The 21,257-nt window shown below is 48.4% G+C and overlaps 11 protein-coding genes across 11 annotated transcripts; 8 read left to right on the top strand and 3 right to left on the bottom strand.

The window, feature by feature from the left end:
• Window positions 1-1,097: 1,097 nt before the first annotated feature.
• On the top strand, window positions 1,098-2,165 carry BP5553_05480 (uncharacterized protein; the record flags this gene model as incomplete). The annotated part of the gene is made up of 4 exons (XM_032014103.1): window positions 1,098-1,391; window positions 1,444-1,681; window positions 1,733-2,083; window positions 2,134-2,165. The coding sequence occupies 4 exons, from the start codon at window positions 1,098-1,100 to the stop codon at window positions 2,163-2,165; spliced, it is 915 nt and encodes a 304-aa protein (XP_031870703.1).
• A 3,163-nt stretch (window positions 2,166-5,328) lies between these two features.
• Window positions 5,329-6,162, top strand: BP5553_05479 (Uncharacterized protein; the record flags this gene model as incomplete). The annotated part of the gene is made up of 1 exon (XM_032014102.1): window positions 5,329-6,162. The coding sequence occupies one exon, from the start codon at window positions 5,329-5,331 to the stop codon at window positions 6,160-6,162; it is 834 nt and encodes a 277-aa protein (XP_031870702.1).
• A 429-nt stretch (window positions 6,163-6,591) lies between these two features.
• On the top strand, window positions 6,592-7,467 carry BP5553_05478 (Guanylate kinase; the record flags this gene model as incomplete). The annotated part of the gene is made up of 3 exons (XM_032014101.1): window positions 6,592-6,601; window positions 6,693-7,009; window positions 7,210-7,467. The coding sequence occupies 3 exons, from the start codon at window positions 6,592-6,594 to the stop codon at window positions 7,465-7,467; spliced, it is 585 nt and encodes a 194-aa protein (XP_031870701.1).
• A 499-nt stretch (window positions 7,468-7,966) lies between these two features.
• Window positions 7,967-9,108, bottom strand: BP5553_05477 (p-loop containing nucleoside triphosphate hydrolase; the record flags this gene model as incomplete). Its single annotated transcript, XM_032014100.1, has 3 exons — window positions 7,967-8,302; window positions 8,352-8,914; window positions 8,985-9,108. The coding sequence occupies 3 exons, from the start codon at window positions 9,106-9,108 to the stop codon at window positions 7,967-7,969; spliced, it is 1,023 nt and encodes a 340-aa protein (XP_031870700.1).
• A 343-nt stretch (window positions 9,109-9,451) lies between these two features.
• BP5553_05476 (uncharacterized protein) lies at window positions 9,452-9,927 on the top strand (the record flags this gene model as incomplete). Its single annotated transcript, XM_032014099.1, has 2 exons — window positions 9,452-9,812; window positions 9,863-9,927. 2 exons carry the CDS (start codon window positions 9,452-9,454, stop codon window positions 9,925-9,927), a joined length of 426 nt encoding a protein of 141 aa, XP_031870699.1.
• A 212-nt stretch (window positions 9,928-10,139) lies between these two features.
• On the top strand, window positions 10,140-11,330 carry BP5553_05475 (uncharacterized protein; the record flags this gene model as incomplete). Its single annotated transcript, XM_032014098.1, has 3 exons — window positions 10,140-10,257; window positions 10,389-10,910; window positions 10,960-11,330. The coding sequence occupies 3 exons, from the start codon at window positions 10,140-10,142 to the stop codon at window positions 11,328-11,330; spliced, it is 1,011 nt and encodes a 336-aa protein (XP_031870698.1).
• A 545-nt stretch (window positions 11,331-11,875) lies between these two features.
• On the top strand, window positions 11,876-12,547 carry BP5553_05474 (Uncharacterized protein; the record flags this gene model as incomplete). Its single annotated transcript, XM_032014097.1, has 4 exons — window positions 11,876-11,970; window positions 12,029-12,183; window positions 12,233-12,320; window positions 12,379-12,547. 4 exons carry the CDS (start codon window positions 11,876-11,878, stop codon window positions 12,545-12,547), a joined length of 507 nt encoding a protein of 168 aa, XP_031870697.1.
• Window positions 12,548-12,784: 237 nt separating this feature from the next.
• On the bottom strand, window positions 12,785-13,756 carry BP5553_05473 (Ribonuclease H-like protein; the record flags this gene model as incomplete). The annotated part of the gene is made up of 1 exon (XM_032014096.1): window positions 12,785-13,756. One exon carries the CDS (start codon window positions 13,754-13,756, stop codon window positions 12,785-12,787), a length of 972 nt encoding a protein of 323 aa, XP_031870696.1.
• A 1,016-nt stretch (window positions 13,757-14,772) lies between these two features.
• BP5553_05472 (Uncharacterized protein) lies at window positions 14,773-15,670 on the bottom strand (the record flags this gene model as incomplete). Its single annotated transcript, XM_032014095.1, has 2 exons — window positions 14,773-15,138; window positions 15,194-15,670. 2 exons carry the CDS (start codon window positions 15,668-15,670, stop codon window positions 14,773-14,775), a joined length of 843 nt encoding a protein of 280 aa, XP_031870695.1.
• Window positions 15,671-16,533: 863 nt separating this feature from the next.
• Window positions 16,534-17,066, top strand: BP5553_05471 (uncharacterized protein; the record flags this gene model as incomplete). Its single annotated transcript, XM_032014094.1, has 2 exons — window positions 16,534-16,614; window positions 16,689-17,066. The coding sequence occupies 2 exons, from the start codon at window positions 16,534-16,536 to the stop codon at window positions 17,064-17,066; spliced, it is 459 nt and encodes a 152-aa protein (XP_031870694.1).
• Window positions 17,067-18,348: 1,282 nt separating this feature from the next.
• On the top strand, window positions 18,349-19,810 carry BP5553_05470 (Glutathione reductase; the record flags this gene model as incomplete). Its single annotated transcript, XM_032014093.1, has 2 exons — window positions 18,349-18,497; window positions 18,550-19,810. 2 exons carry the CDS (start codon window positions 18,349-18,351, stop codon window positions 19,808-19,810), a joined length of 1,410 nt encoding a protein of 469 aa, XP_031870693.1.
• Between the last annotated feature and the right edge of the window lie 1,447 nt (window positions 19,811-21,257).

Below are 21,257 nucleotides of genomic sequence, written 5' to 3'. Positions count from 1 at the left end.
ATTACGAGCCTGATGAAGAAACAAAAGCACCCAAGGGCCAAGGGTCGTTTCAAGATCGGATCTTGAAGGGGCCGTTCTCCCTCTCCGACGTTCGGACCTCATCCAGCCTCGTCCTAGGCGCGCGGGAGGGTAAACTTTGCAGTGGCCATACTTGCGTACCCAATTCAAACTAAAGATAGCTTTTCCAAATATGACCGTGTATTCGCTGTGGGAGTGGAATGGGGCCTCGGAGAGATCTGGCTTGCGCAGTTGCACCTCGTTCCGCTGCTTGACCGTGGCGCCCGTTCTCTTTTCACGGGTAATATATCTGCCCAAGGTAGCCTCTGAAGCTTTTCCGTGTTCTCCGTACGAATATCTGGGCGAAGAATGCGTCCTGTTCCTGCTTTCCCAATTCCCGGACATGGGCCATATGGCTATGACCCGAATCCGCGATCCGTGATCCGAATGTGAGACGCATCTGGGACGACGTTCAAACAGTCTACGTCGAGCGATGCTCGCTTGCCATCTGTCAGGCACGGCCCGGGACCGCCACGCGTACCGTGCGACGCCTCGGCTGTCCAACCGCCGCCCCTGAGCGCGGAGAGCATCGCCAGCCTGGTGCAAGTGCTCCAGCTGCCCAGCAACGCGATGTTGCATCACCAAGCATCACCAAGCAGAGTCGCCGTTCCAAGAACGCAGAATTGCAAATCTGCCAAATATGTTTGCCAGGGCCCTGCCAGCCTCCTCTCCGGACGACGGGGCCTCCGAGCAGAGCTTGAGCTGCTGTCGTTTCGTACCGGGGCCCTTGTCACCTCCGTCCGTGACACCAATTTCATGCTCGATTTAATGTCTTCACTTCCCCAGGACTGTACTTTCTTTCTCGCTGCTTCATTCGTCTTGCTGTCCATACATTCATTCTCTTGTTCTCATTCCATCAGTTTTCCATCAACTCGGGCAGGCCCTCGCCAGTGGCTATTTACACCTTAAGCTCCGGCTTCCACGATCTTTCTTGTACTAGCCCAGACAAACTTGATAGTTTAGCTACTCCGCAGCGCGGTCTTCCCCTTTTTCAACGCCTCCAATACGAATCCTTTAGTCGACTACTTTAATACTTCATCATGAGATTCTCCGCCGGATTAGCACTGTGCGCCGCGCCATTGGCGTTGGCTGGGTTACTACAAGCAGAGATGCCCAAACGAGCAGTGGAGGTCCAGGTCTCAAACTCGAACTCAAACTCGCGCGGCGGTAACGGTAATGGCAACGGCAACGGCAACAACAGGGGCAACAATAATGCAGTAGGCGTAACAGAAGTCATCATCGTTTGGGTCAACAACGGAGGAGGAGCGGCCACAAACACCGTCAACTCAGCCGTTGCGGCCGCAACTGCGGGAGGGGCGGCGGCAACACATACCGTAAGTTGTGCCCGCTCACACTGTTCAAGAAAGCGTGCTGATAATTGCAAAGGTTGTCGTTGGTGGAAGTGCCGGTCTGCAATTCACACCCAACACTCTCAGTGCAGCAGTTGGAGATATGGTTGTCTTCACATTCATGTCAGCCAACCACACTGCCACCCAGTCTGCCTTCGACACCCCTTGCGATCCTTTGGCAGGCGGTATGGATTCTGGATTCATGCCCAATGCGAACAACTCCGTGGTGCCACCACCCCAGATGGCCATGCAAGTCTCAGTAGCTACCCCATTGTGTAAGTAAACCCGCACTCTTCTCCGTAGCAAACCGACCTAATACTCTCCAGGGTTCTACTGCAGGCAAGCCAAGCATTGCGGAAAGGGCATGACCTTCTCCATTAACCCATCTGCCAACAAGACTCAGGCCGCCTTCCAACAACTAGCCATCGCTCAAAAGGGTGAAGGCGCGACCGCCGCCATCGTCGGAGGTGCTGGTGCTTCCGGCGCTGCCCCTGCCGCTGCCGCTCCAGCAGCTACCAACGCTGTCGCCCCCCCTGCCAACGCTGCTGCACCCGCCAACATGGCTGCCGGAACTGGTACCAATGTCAACGGCGAGTGCGCTTGCTCTTGCCTGTGCGGTCCCGGCTCGTTCCCCAGCTCCGCTGTTCAAGGTGTCGGTGGTTTCGGCGGCGTGCCAGGTATGTAGTTCTAACCCAATCCTACAAAGAAATAACTAACATACATCAAGGTGCCATGCCAATGGCTGCAATGATGGCATAATCCCTCACAATTTCGAGGAAACATTGTATTCTTACGGCCTCCAAGAAGTAGAAGTTAAAGAGTCAGGTACTGCCAACTGAGTCATTCTCGCGGTGGTTATTATTATGGGTATATATAGTCCGACTGGGTCGTATTTTTGAGAAATATGGAGTGCGCTTTAATAGTCCGCCCAATGGATACATTTTATGCATTCCGTTTTTGGCGTTTGTTCTCGAGTCCGTTTATTCAAATCTATAGAGAGCAAGATTACCCTTTCACCTTATTGCTACATCTACTCTGAACATGTACTTTCTTGATACCACTTTGCTGGCTGGGATCAGCTGCAAAAACAAATGTTATTTGTCCAAGCCTTCTATCCATCATTCCGTAGCGCACCCCTTGATTTGTACAATTAATTGAAGATGAGTAGTACGCCAAAGATCCTGTGTTGTGTCTCTAGCATAGATCTATGCTCCAGCTTTCCCAAGGTAACTCTTCTACCGCGCTCACCAGAGTGCAACAGGGAGATTTCATCACCGTCAATTCCCAAGAAACTCCAGCCAACCGTAAGGTCAGTGACCGTGGGGAAGGTTGTCAAGCCATGTTCGACCCTAATATTAACCAAAAATTTTAACCTTTCAATTTAGGGACTACTGCAGCCAGTCTGCAGGGCTCCAATTCCCTGACTCACAACTAGGAATACCTTAACACCGGCCCTTCTCTTATAGTATGTTTTTGCATATAATAGTTGCTCCAGAGCTAAACACATATTACCTAATCGTCCCGATATCCTCGACTGAGGTAAATGCGATTGCCATTGATGGGACGCCTGACCGCGGTTTGCGTATTGTGATATATATCTTCAGGTAATTAACGGCCGCGGAAGTATAAAACAACACTTGAGAATCAATCCAGCAGTTGCACCGAGTCTTGGGTAAGCCCAAGGGTACTTGGAATATCCCAAAGAAAGTTAACAGTTTTTAATGGTTTCAGCAACTAATATCATGTGTTATTCTCGGCTGGTGGGATAAAGTTGTTCTCATACTGCGGTGAAACCTTGGGGCTTGGGAGGTATCGGATGAACATGGCAGGTACACTGGGATCGTGTCTCGAGGATAAAGTTGGTAATAATAAGATAAGTATAAGTCATGTAAAGGAAAGAGCTCGGAGAATAAATTGAAGCTTGAGGTATTAGGATAAGATACTACGAGTATTGGGCTCTTACGAAACGCCTGGGTCGCTCATGCGAAGCACCCCTTAGACCTGAGCTGGAAACAGGCAGTGGCGTGGATTGCACTTCGCATAGGCTTGTATGATTGAATAGCAAGCTCAACAAATCCAAAAATGGAATCTAGTGGTATATAAGAAGTTCATGGACAAGGCTGGACAGCACGCTCAAACCACGCTCCTCCCATGCTCCGATATAGAACAAAATGCCGTCTGTCGCACCGAAAACTCCGTCATAACTAGGCATAGGCATTCCATCCTGGCTATTGAGCGTCGAGGGGGGCCGGTATTTAGAAGGTGCCCAACTACTTCTTGCCACCAGCACCTTCAGCAGCCTTTTTCGCATCAGCTAGAATCCACGGTCAGCATCCCTCTAACTCTGTAAATAATTCTCGCGCATGGAATCAGGGCGTACCAGCAGCCTGCTTCTCCCTCATTTTTGCAGCAACGCGCTCCTTCTCGCGCTGCATTTCAGTGCCCGACATGCTGTTTCCTTTCTTCTGCAAAGAGAAAAAACCTCGTCAGTAAGGCTGAATTTTCCCCATCACAACATTCCGAATGCGCGGTACCTGGTCAGCCATCTTTTTTTGATTGGCCTCACGAGCCTTGTCGCGCTGATTGCCTCTGGCCATCCTGAATGATTTTTAGTGTCCGCAATTATCTCACAGAAAGAGTTGATGAGGGTTCGCCGGGATGTGGATCAGGTTGATCGAGACTCGAGGCTGAGAAAAGGTTTGGCAGCTGGGCGCGAACTAAAATAGAATACACCACGTGATAAGAGAGCTTAATAACTCCCGCCACGGGTGCACCAAGGGCCAGCTGTTAGCTGCTGACAGAGCGCCCGTAATTTAAGGTACAGGGTTTTAAAGAAGCACCACACGTCGATTGAGGATGGACATACTACGTACTTCGTAGCTATACGGAGTATTAGGCTACGAGGACTAGGAATAGAAGCAGAGCCCAGAGTTGCCAGGGATATCTTGGAATTCTTTTCACCTTGTGCCATAGAAGGGAGGAGTCGCAGGCGAACTTGAAACAAAGCTCACGACGACGTCCTGGCAGCCAATGGCTGACCCGAGTCACTCCCTTTCAAAACGAAACATTTAACGGGGTCGACTCCGTGAAGTATCATCCCTTGGCCACCATGCAGAGGGCGGTTACAGATGTAATTCGCCACGAAGAGAGGCTCTGGTTCAATGTTCTTGTGTCTTGCAGTGGGCATGTGCAAGGCGTCTTTTCGTGGACGTGCTCGCGCGACACAGCAAAGCAAACGGCGGCAAAACCCTTGCGTCGGGATGAGGCTTTGGAAGTTGCATCTCTATTTAGCCCTTGGGCAGGCCTTAGAACCCCGGGCCATGGTGCCTGATCCAGTCATTTCGTGCGAAACAGCTGAGATGCGGAGGCGAGAGATTATTGCCCTTCCCAACGGCAGCCTGTGCCATTCTTCAAAGAAATGGTCTTCAAATAAGGACTATTGGATCAACGCGTCGCATTCGAACAAAGAAAGTTCGCGCCAAGTCTTGCAACAGACGCGGTGGGTTCCCTGGAAAGACTCAATAATAGTTGGTCAATAGCTGTTCTCCATGTTTGCCGGCGCGTCTCACAATTTTTGTATTCACTTCTTATAGTCTCCCATTGTCTTCCTATTGTCGACAGAAACCTTCCATTCATTGTGGTGCACAGAACAATGGGATCTTTATCTCAATAGCAATTTCCTACTAGTCATACTTTTATTTATTTCTTTCCCAAGATCCTCTCTTTTATCTCACCGTCTTTCCAGCCAGATACACAATTTAATCATCCGATCAACTCCAATCTTTTCTACTGCAGGCAGTACACTCCGGTCACTATTACAACCATTCACACCAGATCGTGAGTCCTCCATTTACCCGACTCATTGGCAAATACCTCTAACAATACCTAGTTGAACCTCTCGCTCCCTTAATACATCATCACCATGTTCAAGATGAGCTCCGAATCCAAGATGGCCGGCCCAGGCTACATCATCCTGAACATCATCCGAGCCATGAACATCATCTCTCTACTACTGGTTGCTATCGCCAGTTGGGTTATGCTTGTAATGACGCTGAAGACCTCGAGCTTTTTCTTCTTCGACGGAGTATCGCACTTCATCACAAGCGTCATAGCCTGTTTCCTCATCATCTCGGAACTCAGCCTCTTCCAAAGCTACTTCGTCAAAAACTGGCCGAACTTTGGACCCGAGCATGGCTTCGTCTGCCTTGGACTGTCAATGATTGTGCTTGGCTTCAATATTCTGGGCAATCTCAACAAAGCAGCTACAAGCGTGGAAAATTTGGGGCTACCATTGTGGCGTGTCGTTATCTCAGCGGGAATTCTCGCATCCTTGAGCGGCCTGTTCAACATCATCGCCACATACGTCTTCTCCCAGCCCAAACTCGGAATTTCCGGCCGTCAAGTCAGAGGTCAAGGAGCTGCCACATTCCCCAGCTCGTCAACAAAGTCCAACTACAGCGTCTCCAGCGGTTCTATCCGCAAGGCTGAGAGTCCTGTCCTTCCAACTTACCACACTCCCACCGAGGAGCGAAGAAAGTCAAGATTTGGTCTCAAGTTCCCCATTCGAACATCTGGCATCTCGAAGCCCATACCCACCAACCAAGAGCAATTCTCGAAATGGGATGATCGAAGTTCGCCAGTCGTCCCTGATGTCCAACGACCCCCAACTGCAATGCACCCAGCGTTGCACCCTCCGGCGCCGGCATACCCTGCATCTTCAAGATATAGTGTGGTCAGTAATATGACAAGATTTTAAGCCGAGGAAGGGAGATGTCCAGAATATGAGGCGTTTATGAAGGTGTTCAGGAGTTTGCTATGTTATAAAAATACCCGCTTCTTACGGAGCACTTGCTTGAGCCTTTGGGGGGTTATAGGCGTGGCTGGGAGGCTTGCATATCATGGCGTCTTTGAGAATTAATATCAATAATAAATAAATCGATCAATTAAAATACGTGCTCCTATGTAATCTGTGATGATTTGAGTTTCTAGGCGGGCAGTCCCGTCCTGGTGGGGCCGATAAGGTTGTCGATACAGTACGCGCTAAGCTCCACACTGGGCTCTGAGTTCTGAATCTTTTCAACATCTCCTCTCCAGACCACGCATGCGTTTGCTTCTTCAGCCTGCACGCTCGTTATTTACGCGTCCCAAAAGTCCATTCTTTATAATTCCTCAACGACTACACACAATGGCACCAGGTACGTTCTCCCAGCCCCTCACGTCTTTTCCCCTTTCCAGAATCCACAGCCTCCCGCCCTCTTCCAGCAGCTAACACAATCACCCACATAGCACCCAGCGATTCCCGGCCCGTCGTCATCTCCGGCCCTTCAGGCGTAGGGAAAGGCACGCTCTACAAACTTCTCCTCGAGCGCAACCCCTCGATCTTCGCAACAAGCATCTCTCACACAACACGGGATCCGCGACCCGGTGAGCAGCGCGGCGTGGACTATTACTATGTCAGCATGGAAGAATTCGAACGGATGATCGGGGAGAATGCATTTGTGGAGCATGCCAAATTTGGGGATAACCGATATGGGACCAGTAAGAAGATGATTGAGGACTTGACCGCTAGTGGACGGGTGGTGGTTTTGGACATCGAGATGGAGGTTAGTTGGTTTGATTTTCTTGGACACTTGCAGATTCATTGTGTGCTTTCGTTGGGCTACTTAAGTGTCTGTGTTTTGGCTGGCTGTGCTTTGCAAACTGGACAAAATCCCATACAAACAGAGCACAAGGGGCCTGCCTATCCTACCCCAGCTTCCCTCTGATACTATATAATCTCTAATGCTAACCTTACTCCATCCAGGGTGTAAAACAAATCAAAAATTCCCACATCGAAGCCCGGTATATCTTCATCGCACCCCCTTCGGTGGAAATCCTAGAGCAGCGCCTCCGCGGCCGGGGAACCGAGAAAGAAGACAGCATCCAGAAGCGCCTCGCGCAAGCACAGAAAGAGCTAGAGTATTCCAAGACACCTGGTGTTCATGATGTTATTATTGTTAATGATGAGCTGGAGAAGGCATATCGGGAGTTAGAAGATGTTATATTTAATAAAAGGGCGTAGGACTAGAGGTGGGAATAATAAGGGAGCGTGCGTGATAGAACGTGATACATAGAGAGATAGAGTTGCTATGATGTTTGGTGGCGACCGGAAGCATAATGTTCAAAGTTTGGGTGTCTTATGGAGACTTATAGAATCTACAAGTGGTATATACTCGTGCGGCTTACATACCTACAGTCTGCATATAGATTCAGATCAAAATAGGCTCAAGAGTGAGCTGCATATATCAAAAACCCGGACGCTTTCATTTTACATCCTGTCATATCCGCGCTGAAACTTTACTACTGATGAAAAGAATTCTCAACATGAGAAGGGTAATTAAGCAAAGAAGAAATACGGAGAATTCAGATAGACAAAGTAAAGCCCGTTGCAGCGGCCATTAACGCTCCCCTAGGCTTCATCAAGGGAATCACGAAAGACGCTTTTGCATAGCTGCCGCTTGCTGCCATAAACAACTCCTTCTACCAACCACAACCCCGTCACCCCATAACCAGACATCCATCTAGTAGCCATTCATGGTGTTTCGCTGAGAGTTTCTGCTCAGCTCCCGATCAGCAGACGGGCTGATAGGTCGGCTACCAGCGTGTCCTCCGGCTGCACTGCTCTCCTTGAGGGCAAGCAGTTGCTTAGCACGGAAAGTCTCATAATGGATTTGAGAGGTAGTTTCGATCAAATCTTGAAGGTGGGTACGGGTGAGGAAGTTTCGTAGGTAGACAAATTCGCAATGGTTCTCATCCTCGACGTTGATTACTCCCCATCGGTTTTGACGTCCACGAACTTGCTTTCCCCCGACAATGATTGACTTCTCAGACCCAACAACAGCGAATGGGATGATGTTCTGCGTACATGTTAGCTGTATAATATGAACGGGAAGTTAGCCAACATACCTTTATCTGAGCATTCAGAGCACGCTCCTCCTCGTCGAACTCATCGTTGTCGTATGGGTACATCTTGAGGTTGTGGAATGCGAATTCCTCCTTTATACGCTCCTTGAAAGCACTTCGCTCCTCCAAAGTTAAGGAATCAGACTTTGCAATGACTGGGACAACATTGACCACATCCGAGAGTTTCTTCAACACAACGATATCGATCGGCTTCAATGCGTGGCCTGAAGGTTGAATGAAGAAAAGGCAGCAGTGAATCCGGGTATCTTGAATATATCGTTCGCGCTGAGCCGTGAGCTCCTTTCGGAGGTAGGCTGAGTGCTGATCCTTGATGTACTTGACAATTGGATCCCAGCATCTATCGTTGTTGACTTGGTCACCGTATCCTGGCGTGTCAACGATGTTCAGCCGCAGACGAACCCCGTTTTCCTCGATAACGTGTGAGACAGTTTGGATCTCGGTAGTGGATCGTACTGGCTCATCGGGAGCGAGTCTTCCTTTTGAATCGATCAAATGAGAGGCAAAGATGGTGTTGATGAGAGTCGACTTTCCAAGCCCAGTTTGTCCTGATCACGAGGGTGAGAATATGCGCAATCAAACATTCCAAGAGCTAGGATCGCAAAGAGCAGAACTTACCGACGCAGATAATGTTAAATTGGAACCCGCGCTTCAAGAGCTTGCGCTCAATTTGTGTTGTGATGCTGTCGAAACCGACGTGGCTACGAGGGTACACCGATTGTTGGGGATTGTGGCGATCCATAGTTGCCATAAGTTTTGCAGACGATTCCGAGAAGATCGAAGATGTCTTTCTGAAGCTTTAAAAGGGAAGAATTTGTGATCGGTGATGTTTTGTAGAGCGATTGTCGAAAGTTAGAAGGGGTTCCTCCACAATTTCGTTGCTTCCCCTTTTGCGAACGCGACCCCAAATTACACTAGTCTCAAAGGGGTCTAGACTAATGCACGCCTGAGGACGCCGGCGAAGGTCCCAAAGTGACCGAGAATGATTTTCGAACGCGGTTGTCCAGAGCTTGTTATATACTCGCTCGTTTTTATTTAATCAATCCAAAGACCCACGTCTTCAAAACCAGTCAACAGTTGGCACAATGGCTTCCGCTCATGTGACCGCACGCTCCATACTCGCATCATTCCTTCCGCGACTCTCCCCATCAACAGCGTCAAGTACCTCACGATACACCACCTTATTTTCACGACAGCTTGCCCACCCACTGCTCCCTTCAATCAGCTTTGCTATCCCTGCTGCGATACAAATCAATGTTCCGGGGCTCCTCGAGGGAATTTGGGAATCGATACTCCGAGCCGTTCCAAAGAAGAAGACCTCCCATATGAAGAAAAGACACCGGCAGATGGCAGGAAAGGGATTGAAGGACGTAACATCTTTGAACAAATGCTCTGTTTGTGGGAATGTTAAGAGAGCACATCATCTATGTCCTTTCTGCGTACAGGGTACGTTTGGTTGGGCTGAGCTAAATTGGCTTCTACTGACGGTTATACAGAAATCCGTGGCTTTTGGAAGGGCAAGGTGGAGAAAACCACATCGGAGAAGCCATTAGATGAATAAAAGGAGCGATCAAATAGCCGCCGAGGAGGGTGTTGGGTTCGTGGTTGCATTAGCATTTGGCGTTTGGGACTGGAGGGGATCCATGAGCCGACCTTCTGTGACCGATAGAATTTGTAAAAGCTCTGTATACTTGTACCAGAATGTAAAACTACCTATCATATCCTTAGACTTTGACAATGATTGTAAGAAAAATGTAACTCGTTAGAAAATAAATGCCTTCCGTCATTCTAGACTTCTACCCCACCAAACCCCAAACAACCTTTCCACACCCCTTTGCCGAAGCACACAGCAAGCTCACAGACAGGTTTGTAGGAACCAGTGGTGACTATGGTATGTGTTTTCTATCCCCACGAGTTCCAGCACTAACTCTTCCAAGTCCAAACAATATCTCACAACGCATACGGTTGATGATGGCAAGCTTCCAGCCCCCCTCCCTAACCCTCCTAGTTAACAGAACGTAGCGCATATCACCGACATCTTCTCCATCGCTACAACACCCACTCAGATCCTCTCCGCATCAGGCGGATCCTGTATAAAGGTCCACTCCACAGCCTCCCCCGACATACCCCTTGAGCAAACGATCAAGGGCGCCCACAAACTCGGCTGCCACCACATTGTAACGTCCCGCAACGGCCGCGTCGCAGCCAGCGCTGGGTTTGGTGGCGAGGTAAAGATATGGCATATTTCGGAAGAAACGTCACAATGGGCAGAAGCGGGCAAGATCGTGGACCAGAACAAAGCCGGCGAAGTTTGGGCTATTGCTCTGAGTGAGGATGGTCAGTTTTTAGCGAGTACGACTTATGACGGACGGATCAACGTGTGGGATCTTGCAGGTGGGAAGATCAGAGAATACGAGACAAAGGGGAGCTTTGGACTGTGTATTGATATAAGTAGGGATGGGAAGTATACGGCTAGTGGACATGAGAATGGTGGTGTCTACATTTTCAATAATGATATGGGAAAGCTGCTATACTCATTACCAGGTCAGTTCCGGTCATGCCCTCCCGACACAGTGTTATTGACAAGTACTAGGTCTTGTCAAACCTGTCCGAACAATCGCATTCTCACCTGCCGGTACTCGATTGGCAGCTGCAGGAGATGCCAGAGTTATTGCGTTGTATGACGTCAGTCATGGAGAGCAAGTTGCAAATCTCACAGGACATACAGCATGGATCTTCTCCGTAGACTGGAGTGATACGGGAGAGTATTTGCTCAGCGGTTCCTTCGATGGAAAGGCCAAGGTCTGGTCTATTGACCGGCGTGCCTGTGTGGCCAACCATAGTGAAACGGACAAGGCCTTGTGGTGTGTGAAATGGCTTCCTAAGACCGGGAGGAGTGAGATGTTTGCAACTGCAGGTGCAAACCAAAGCATCTCCTTCTATAGAGAGGCAACTGGAGGTTAGATGGTGTCGGATCAATGGATGTTGTGAGGAGTAATGGCAGGAACTTCGGATTTTGACACGGATATGCTGCATTTAGCATTGTCAGTAAACCTAAAACATGCCATATCACTTTGCCGCTATCAAAAATCAACAACACTAAATGAAAATGTCCAATTCCGTTGTTTACTATTTAAGTTGATCTAATATGCGACTTTTGGAGCTGAGTGGTGGAAGTCCTAACACGTGATATCAATTTCAACCTGGCAGGGGTCATGTTTCGTTCCTGATTAAATTAGCCTCCGCTAAGCCCCATGTGGAGCCCCTGAAGGAGCGAGGTTGCTCCCAGTTCGCGACTTCAAGACCTGAACTTGTTTCCTCACCCGCAATACCTTTGACTTCACTGGCACTTGGTTCCCACCGTCCTTCTTTTTTCAATAGTCACTCATTAGATCCCACACTCATTTAGACCTTCACCGTCCTTCGACACTCTAATCCATCCTTCGACCCCTTTCCCGCCAACTTCATCCCCAAGTCTTCTTCGATACCCAGCTTCATTTCCGTTCAATATGTACGCCTCTTCGACCTTCGTTCTCGGCGCTATCATGGCTCTAGCTCGCGTTGCCATTGCTACCCCTCCTGCCTGTCTGCTAGCAGCCTTAGGGTAAGTTGTACCATTGGTTGTTACCCAGGTATAGACAGACATATCTGACGCGTAACAGTGCCCAATCCAATCCTGCTGATCTCAAGTCCCTCTGCGGCACACTCGTCCCACAATTGTCAGGAAACATCACCGAGAAGTGTTCTGGAGACGCTCGATCTGCCGCTATCTCTGCCTACTCTGCCACCTGTCTTTCGTCTGAATCCGTTACTATCAGTATGGTATAATTTCTGCACAATATGACTATGGCTAATTGACAATTTAGCTATCTCCTCCTCTTCAAGCTCAAAGACCGGGTCTGCAACTGCTACTACTACAGGCTCCGGCAGCGCGATTGCAAAGCCCACTGGCTCGTAAGTAGCATATCTCTCTGCCCCTAGAAAGCTTTATTAGCGGCTAACACTTGTCCAGTGCCACTTCCGGTAGCGGTTCCGGAAACGCCGCGGGTACTGCTACAGGTACAGGTGCAGCGCCATCTGGCACCGGATCGAGCGGTGCAGGGTCCACATCACCTCAATTCGCCATGTATATGGCTCCAGTCGTTCTTGCTGCTGGCTTCGCCGGCCAATATGTGCTATAACCGTTGGGCCTGTTGCGTTTTGGTACAAGAAGAAGAGTGCTGTATAGCCTGGTGGTAGGAATTTGTGATATCTTTCACTTCAAGCAGAATATGCAACTGGCAGTTAGATGGGGCATAAGACAATGCATTGCTTCTGGCTTTTTCTGCTTGTGATTTTGTCTTTGTGTATGTCGCCATAATGATCGTATATTCAGGCTATATTTTTATACAGGCCTAACACACTATAAGCAAGGTTGATTAGGGCTCTAGCAAAGCTTCTACGCCATGCTTAAGGGCAATCTTCTTATTCTCTTCCCACTCAATCCAAGCCATACCCTGTAATAATGAATCGGCCAAATCATCTAACTTGCCCATCTTCTCACCCAGATCATTTTTCACAGCAGGCCCACCCCCAGGCGCCCGCGCCCATTTCTCCCTATACGCTCTCGCCACACCCTCCACTTCGTCATTCCCCAATCGCACCATCTGCCCCTGATCTAGCCAACCCCTTACCAAATCAATCTTCGCGCCCTTATTCTGAGCCTTCGCGCTCTTGGCCTTCCTAACCTTCCTATCCCCTACCTGCACCTCCGTCCCTTCCCCTTCGCCAACCCAAAAAGGTCCGACTTTCCCAGGGGCAATTGCTTCCACGGTTCCTTCCCAGATACCTTCAGACCTCAATGTACATAGCACAGCATATAAAATCGACTCAAACATATTAACCCTAATTGTCCATTCGAGGATGTGTTTAGACCCCATGCTGCGAAAGCGCTGGCGCTCGATAAGGATGTGAGTTGGGTTGCAAGGGAGTAGACGGGTGCGGAGAAGGCTGTACGCTGTTTTGGAAAGGGTTGCAGGTGTGAACGACTCTTTTTCTACTTCTTTCGCCTTTAATGCATCAGAGGGTGGAATGATGGCAGATGGCACCGGCGGGGCAGAGGAGACGGCAAGACGGTGCCAGGATTGGATAGTTGGCAATTGCTGGCCATGCTTTGGTGCTGCATTCCCCCGGGGAGTAGTGTCTAGTATGCAATACGCTAGATTCCTGATCCCCATGTCTATACTGAGGATTCGAATTGGTTTTTGCTTGCCAGGTTGACCGGCGCGCGAGATTTCATTATGGAGCCGTTGGGTGAGGATTGGTTTTGTGCCGGAGTTTGAGATGCCACATTTCAACGCTATGTGTTTGAGGCTTGTGAGCTTGAGGGTTGAGGGGATTGTGAGTGCCATGCATGGTGAGAATTGAATGTATTGTGACGATATGTCGATAATCGATGGGGCTCCAAAGACTGAGCCGGTCTGTACTGTGTACAAACACCGAAAGTCCCAAGGGTCCAGGGGTCAGTTCCATTTGCATAAGCTATTCCGGATCGGTCCGGTGGCCGCGAAACTGCCTAGCGAACTTGAGTAAATATTATTAAGTGAGGCCCGCTCATAACATCACTTACGTCTACTGACGAAGATGCCACATGTTACATTCTCTACAAGTGCTAGAGACTTGGTATCTCACAGAATACCATAGGTTCATTCTAGAACGGATGCTACTCTCCAATGGGAAGATCGTACTCGGCAGATGTTCCAGTTCCCTTCAGCATGTTGACGAGAACCGGGTATCTGAACTCATATATCCAAGTCCCTACCCCGTAATTATGGTCACAGTTGACTTTAATCCCTTCTCTCCGTTATGCTCTATCTTGATTTCATTTATCTTCTCTGGTTTAAGGTAACGTTGCTCCCTACTGCAACATCATTCTCGTCGGACGACCCGCCCGGAGAGTTTGAATATGTATGCAAGCGCATGTGCAACCTTCGAATCCGGCACTTCAAATGTGACTTCGGGTTTTCGAGATCAGCGCACGCCATGTGCCAGGCCCCTTCCAATGATCGGACCCTGAAAATGTTTTAGGGTATGGGTATTATCCGGTAATGGCGGGGTGTACTCCGTGTTTTCAACCAAGTGCTCACCAAAGTAGAAGAATTTTTACATCATAAGTATATGAGCTATTTAAGCGTGGCTATCTGGATATTAGACAGAAGGTGTTGAGAGAGTTTTGATTGGTGGGGAAATAATCCACGAAAATGGGGCAACTGGCGGTCCTTGCACCAATATCTCAAATAAAACAACTGAGGTACTAGTTTTAAGTACTAACTCAACGGCGTGCCTCAAATTCCTAGTTGCTTTTGACCACGTGCCATCCGGAAACCGCGTTAGACTTGACTACGCGGGCTTTATTGCACCAGGAACCTCATAATCCATGCTGTCCCGCCACTTCCCTATCTTTTTCAGACAGGGCAACATTAATAGCAGCCATAAGTTTGCTAATTAACATTGCCGGTTGGCTGAGCATGGCGGAATGGCCAGCAGAGCATCTTTCCACATGTGCTTTTGCAGTGGCCGCGAACATCTCCTGGAACTGGAGGGGAGCGGCCTGATCATTCTCGCAGATAAGATATGTCGACGAGATATATTGATAGGCGGCGCGGGTTAGTTTGGTGAGTTGCACATTGTATGACTGCACGATGAGCCTTGATTCCCAGAGGGCGGCCTCTGGCTCTGGTAGGTCGTTGTATAGAACCTTTCCGCCGTTGCGGACAATATATCGACCGTCCGGCTACACGAAGGTCCATAGTAAGCACTGATCCTAGATAGAGGCACTAGAGTATTACCTTCACGTCATTGTTCGGCGATTCTCCAAACGTTCCCAGCACTGATTGGCCCTCAGAAAGTACGAACGCGCTGAAATAAAACAGGTGGATTACTCCCCCCGAAAGTCTTTTGGCCTGGCGGTGGGTAAAGCTTAGCTCCTCTGGAACTGCCTCACTACCCACCAGGCCGCCATACGAGTGCATTACAACAACAACCGTTTTGCTTTCATATTCGACGAGCTTCGTGACCTCAAGGCGGACAGCCAAAGCATCGTCAACAAGAGTCACTGAGGGGAATTCTGGGCTGTCAACATCGGTACAGCTAGGCAGTTTTGGGTGCAAACTAGGGTAACCTTCAGCTACAAGCCCCTTTAAGAGGCCATCATAGACGAGTGGGGTTTGAAAGGAGCCTTGAACTATAACAATAGTAGGCTTTTCGGGAACTAGAAGGCCAGTTGGCGCAGAGGTGGAGGTGTTGGTATCAGTTGGGGTAGCCATGATGGTAGTAGTTATGGAGCGAGAGCTGCTCCGGCATTTAGAGGCGCCCTTTAATAGGGTGCAAGCATACGACGTGGCCTCAGACGGAAATAAAATCAGGTGCAAGTGCTGGATGACTGATAGTAAGCTTGCAGGCCAAGGGTAGCAATTGCTGGTCCAAAAAGGTATGCCACGGTTGGAGTACACATATTGGACTTTATGCTGACCCAACCGTAATACATGCGCCTAGGTACCTTACTTAGACAGAAAGGGCGCTGGTGGTTAAGGCATTTCTTCGGCAGAGAGATGTGCCATAAGTAGGAGAGATCTTACTAGGCCGCCAACACCGCCAACAATAATGTACTATAAGCCTACTGCCATTAAGAATGCCTGCGGTCACACACTCAGTGCTTACTCGCATCTCAGGCCAAAGGTTGGTACGACTCCCAACCCCCTCAGAATCCCCTTCTCGTCTTCTTTTCCGCTGGTGACAGGGATATATATAAGCCTGCATATCAATTGCCGATGATTCAGCCTCGTTTCTTTGCTCCAACCTCCAGCAGCCAAGTTCATTAGCAGTGCTTGGTTCCTGGCTTAACGCAGCTCGATCCGCAACGTCGCAACGGATCTGGATTCTGGTTGCTGGATACGAGGTGTTTCTTGTATAATACATGGCGGGGCATGCGGGGTTGGGTAAATATGTCCCTGTAAACTATTACTTCAAATAGTGAAGGCTCCCCGTTCTGTGTTTTCTTTTAATTATTTCTTCATCCCACATACTACGTACCTTATATTGTCAATCTCTCAGAATTAGTACGCATCTCATACTGTATCACTCCGTATACCACGTTGGGTTGGAGCTTCTACACTGCACACAATACACCATGAAGGCCGTCATCATTACTCTCGCTCTTGCAGCGCTCGTATCCTCACAGTCACTTCCAACCGAGCTTCCAGATTGTGCTGTAAGTCCTCACCAAACTGCACCCGAAGCCGAATACAATTATCAACCCCCTATCTGACAAGTATTCCTAAACAGAAATCCTGCGCACTCCTTCATTTCACCTCCAATGGCAGCTCTTTCGCCGATTGCGATAGCAAAGACGTCTCCTGTATATGCTCCAACGGGGCATTCGTAAGCAGCATCTCATGCTGTATCTTTAGCAATTGCAACACCGAAGATCAGGAAGTGGTCGTCGAATTCGCACAAAACTTGTGCAGCCAAGTTGTTATTCCTGGAACACCTGACTTGCCGAGCTCTGCATCTTGTCCAGCTCCTCCGCCGGAAACGGACACCGATACTGCTACCGATGTCCCGACAGCAACTGCGGCACCGACGGCGGTTAATACGCAGACATCGATTCCTGCGATGACGACTGCTTCTGTTGTGTATAAAATAAGAGGAGCTCGGTATTAAGGACGTGGTCATACGAATTCAGCAATCTTGGGGAGCGTTGGAACACGCTACGAGACTCGCATCGTAAGGTCCTTGGCTGACAAAATTCATCCCCTGCGGCATTATATGAGCCAATGGTTTTGATAGAGGTCTTCTTAACTTTCAATGCCCTCATTTATTTGTTATGGTGTGTTTTGCATCAGTAATGGCTTAAGAAAAGGGAGAAATGAGGTTGATGCTTGTCACTACCCAGTACTTATAGGAAAAGAAAATGGCGGCGCGAGGGCAATAAGTTAATAACATGAAATAATGAATTATGATCAATTAAACCTAGCGCTTCTAAATAAGCGAATAAACACTGCCGATAGTAAAGAAACGATGTTATCTCTTATACATTCCGTAGGAACTGGACTGATGTTGAGTTGAATTGCACGTAGATAAATTCCAGAACCACATTAAATGAGCAAAAATTGGTGAAAAGGAGAATACGAGACTTTTGTGTCCTAACTACCCATTTTCTAGGGCGAACAACTCTCTTTAAGAATTTCAAGGGATAACCTAGCTAACGCCTTACAGAAGCATATGGGAATACTCTCACTCTAAGCAGGCGATTACCATAGGAAATGAATGTGAATCAGAACCTCGAACGCGAGTTCGGAATTTATCAGCAACTCGTGCAGGTAGCGATTCTTCGGCTCGTATCGCATAAAGAAGCCGAATCTTGCGTGAATAAGCTTGACTTGACATAGGTACAGTAGTAAGGTATATTGAGCAAAATAATATGATCTAGAACACAGCACTGCCATGCAGTTTTAGCGAGTCGAACTTTGGAGCTCGGGAACGCGGAAATCCCGTTGCTACAGCCAGGGTCCCTCATAGCGATCTAGCAATCAAATGAGATCGTTATTAGGAATCAACCCGCATCTCGCCTGAGACCTCGTAGAGCTCAATAACATCGCCGGCCGAGGCCGGCTGTATCACATGAGTTTAAGGTATGGTGATTTGGAAGCTTTGCATCTGTCATCATATTCGGTCTATTTGGGATTCTGGACTAAATGTCTTGGTAATCAACAGGCACTAACAAATCATCACCAAAAGCACGTCACTGCGAGGCTGTCAACCACCAGAGTTTAGAAACATTGTATATTAGACCATTCATCCTGCTGTTTTCCAGCGCATCTTTTACTTTCCTCCCATGCAAACATTTCCATTATTCGCCCGTGCTACTATTGCCGCAGCTTCCAAGACGGCGACTTCGAGACTCTCCTCCATTTCGCGACAATTTTCGTCCGGCCCGTCCACTATGGCGCCTACACCCAAAGAATGCGATTATCTAGTTATCGGCGGTGGTAGTGGAGGCTTAGCATCAGCCCGGAGAGCTAGCGGGTACTATGGAGCAAAAACAATCGCCGTAGAAAGTAAACGGCTAGGAGGAACCTGCGTCAATGTTGGGTATGGGATACCTTTCCAACTGCTGTATGAGCTTGTGCTAATTGGAGAGTAGTTGTGTGCCCAAGAAAGTCACTTTCAACGCCGCTGCCATCGCAGAAACGCTACATGAAGCCAAGGCATACGGTTTTTCGGTGGAGCAAACAGCGCCTTTCAACTGGACATATTTCAAAAACAAGAGAGACGCGTACGTCAAACGGCTGAACGGGATTTACGAGAAGAATCTAGCCAACGATAAGGTTGAATATATCCATGGCCGAGCACATCTCACGGGCAATAATGAGGCAGAGGTTGTGTTGGATGACGGATCGACGCAAACCATTCGGGCGAAGAAAATCCTACTTGCTACTGGAGGGTATCCCATCATCCCCAAGACTGTTCCTGGGGCAGAATATGGAATAAATAGCGATGGCTTCTTCGATCTCGAGACTCAACCAAAGAAGGTCGCAATAGTTGGTGCGGGGTATATTGCTGTCGAATTCGCAGGGATGCTCAATGCTCTTGGCTCAGAAACCCACCTGTTTATCCGACACGATAAATTCTTGAGGGCTTTCGACCCAATGGTCCAGGATGCGGTTACTAATGAATATGAGAGGTTGGGCGTGCACTTGCACAAGCAGTCTATTTTAAACAAAGTTGAAAAGGACGAGAAAACTGGCAAGCTCACGCTGCATTGGGACGCGGTAAATGGTAAAGAGAAAATCGAAGAAGTCGATACTCTGATCTGGGCAATTGGCCGTGCCCCAGAAGTGGAAGGGCTTGGACTGGAAAAGGCTGGTGTCAAGCAGCAAGAGAACGGGCAGATCATCGCCGATGAGTATCAAAACACCAATGTCGAGAATCTTTATTCCCTTGGCGACGTCGTTGGCAAAGTTGAGCTTACACCAGTGGCTATTGCTGCTGGGCGTAAGCTCAGCGATCGCCTCTTTGGCCCGGAGAAATTCAGTTCCTCAAAACTCGATTACAACCTTGTTCCGTCCGTCGTGTTCGCCCATCCAGAAGTTGGTAGCATTGGCCTGACCGAACCTGAAGCCATTCAAAAATACGGAAAGGAGAATCTCAAAATCTACCAGACTAGTTTCACTGCCATGTACTACGCCATGATGGAACCCGAAGATAAGGGACCCACGAAGTACAAGCTTATTTGCGAGGGGCCCAACGAGAAGGTCGTTGGTTTACATATCTTAGGTCTAGGAAGTGGGGAAATGCTCCAAGGATTTGGAGTTGCAATTAAGATGGGCGCTACGAAGAGTGATTTCGATAGCTGCGTAGCCATCCACCCTACGAGTGCGGAGGAGCTGGTTACATTGAGGTGATCATGTACTGGTAATATCCAATCGTCTTGAGCCACAATTAGACTTGAATATCCTTCCATTTTGACTATTCTGTTCGTTTATGATTTGGGTGATGAGAATTCAGCTATTGGAAATACGTGACGTTGGTTAGTTGTCTGGTTGAGCAAGTGTCATTATTATTACCATTCTTCTCCTGAATGTATTTGCTACGGAGATATGAGAACTCGTTACGACATCAAGCTCGATGTCTTTGAGTCCAGGAATGGAGGCTTTTACCTCTACCACGGGAAAGTTGCCCTGTTATTTTGTGTTCCTCGACTAATCTAGCTGCCCAATGCAAGTGCTGTTCTGCTTTTGTTAAGCGCTTGCGGAGCTTAGCTTGTGATATATTTATTAGGTGACTATCCTGCAATGCTTACTCTTGTGTTTGATATATTTATTGGTAAGGAGGCGCTCAGATTCGAGCTCGGTTACTTCAAGCCGTCCCCTCGCTTCCTCTGGCTCCACAAAAACTTGCCGAAAGCAGAAAAATATAAACACTGGAAAAAAGATTAACTTTTAGAACAGCAATAAAACAGGTGACAAGGGTGAAAATGGCAAAAGAGTTCGTTGCCCACAGCCAACTAATCTCTGCCGTTTCGTAGTTGTCGTTAGACCTAGTTATGATTCTCTTCGATATGAGTGTCGTGTGACACTTGTGGGTAGTGTCTTAAAGAGCTAGGTTGTCGTTAAATGCTTTTTGCTTATTTGAATCTATATAACGTTGAGCTAGTAGCGAGGATATGCCGAGCGGTAAGCTGTTGAACTAAGCCGCTAGAGCGTCTAGGAGAGCCGACGATAGGAAGACTCTATACACGTCTACCTGATTAAGGAGGAAAAGGACTGGCTCGAGGCGAAAATTTAGTACATGCTTATTTCTTACATCACCAGTTTTAAGTGCAATAATAGGCTTACGGCCTTCGCCTCGGAGTGTTGAGCACATCCTTATGGGGTTAGCGATGGTGGCCCTTAAAGACAACCCACACTGTTACTACCAATATCCTAGATGTTGCCCACTCCGTACTGTGAGCATCTGGAAAGCAAAGCTGCTTTGCTGTAAGGCCTGAGCAAACATATTCTATGAGAGGTGTCTGTTGACCCTAGCCCGGTACGCTATTCAACATGGAAAATCAGAGAGTCGATGATAGTTCTTCAAACTCTGCCCCTATTCAAGTCTTTTGTTCGGAATAAACCTACCAGCCTTACAACGCCGAATTACAAAACTACACCCTGCCAACAAAAATATACAAGACTTCCCCAATCCCCACACCTCCTTGGCACTGCTATTTCAAGGTCAAGAGGATGTAAGAAGACGATAGTGTGGCCCATCGTCTTGACAAGGGTATCTTTGCCCTCGAACAAGATTCGGTCAAAGCCAAGGCCAAAGACAAGATAGTGGCCGAATCAAAAAGGTTTTCCGTGAGGTTTC

The sequence above is a fragment of the Venustampulla echinocandica genome (genome assembly GCF_003357145.1).
Source record: "Venustampulla echinocandica strain BP 5553 chromosome Unknown scaffold_2, whole genome shotgun sequence".
NCBI lineage: Eukaryota > Fungi > Ascomycota > Leotiomycetes > Helotiales > Pleuroascaceae > Venustampulla > Venustampulla echinocandica.
This window is presented reverse-complemented; position numbering and strand designations above follow the sequence as displayed.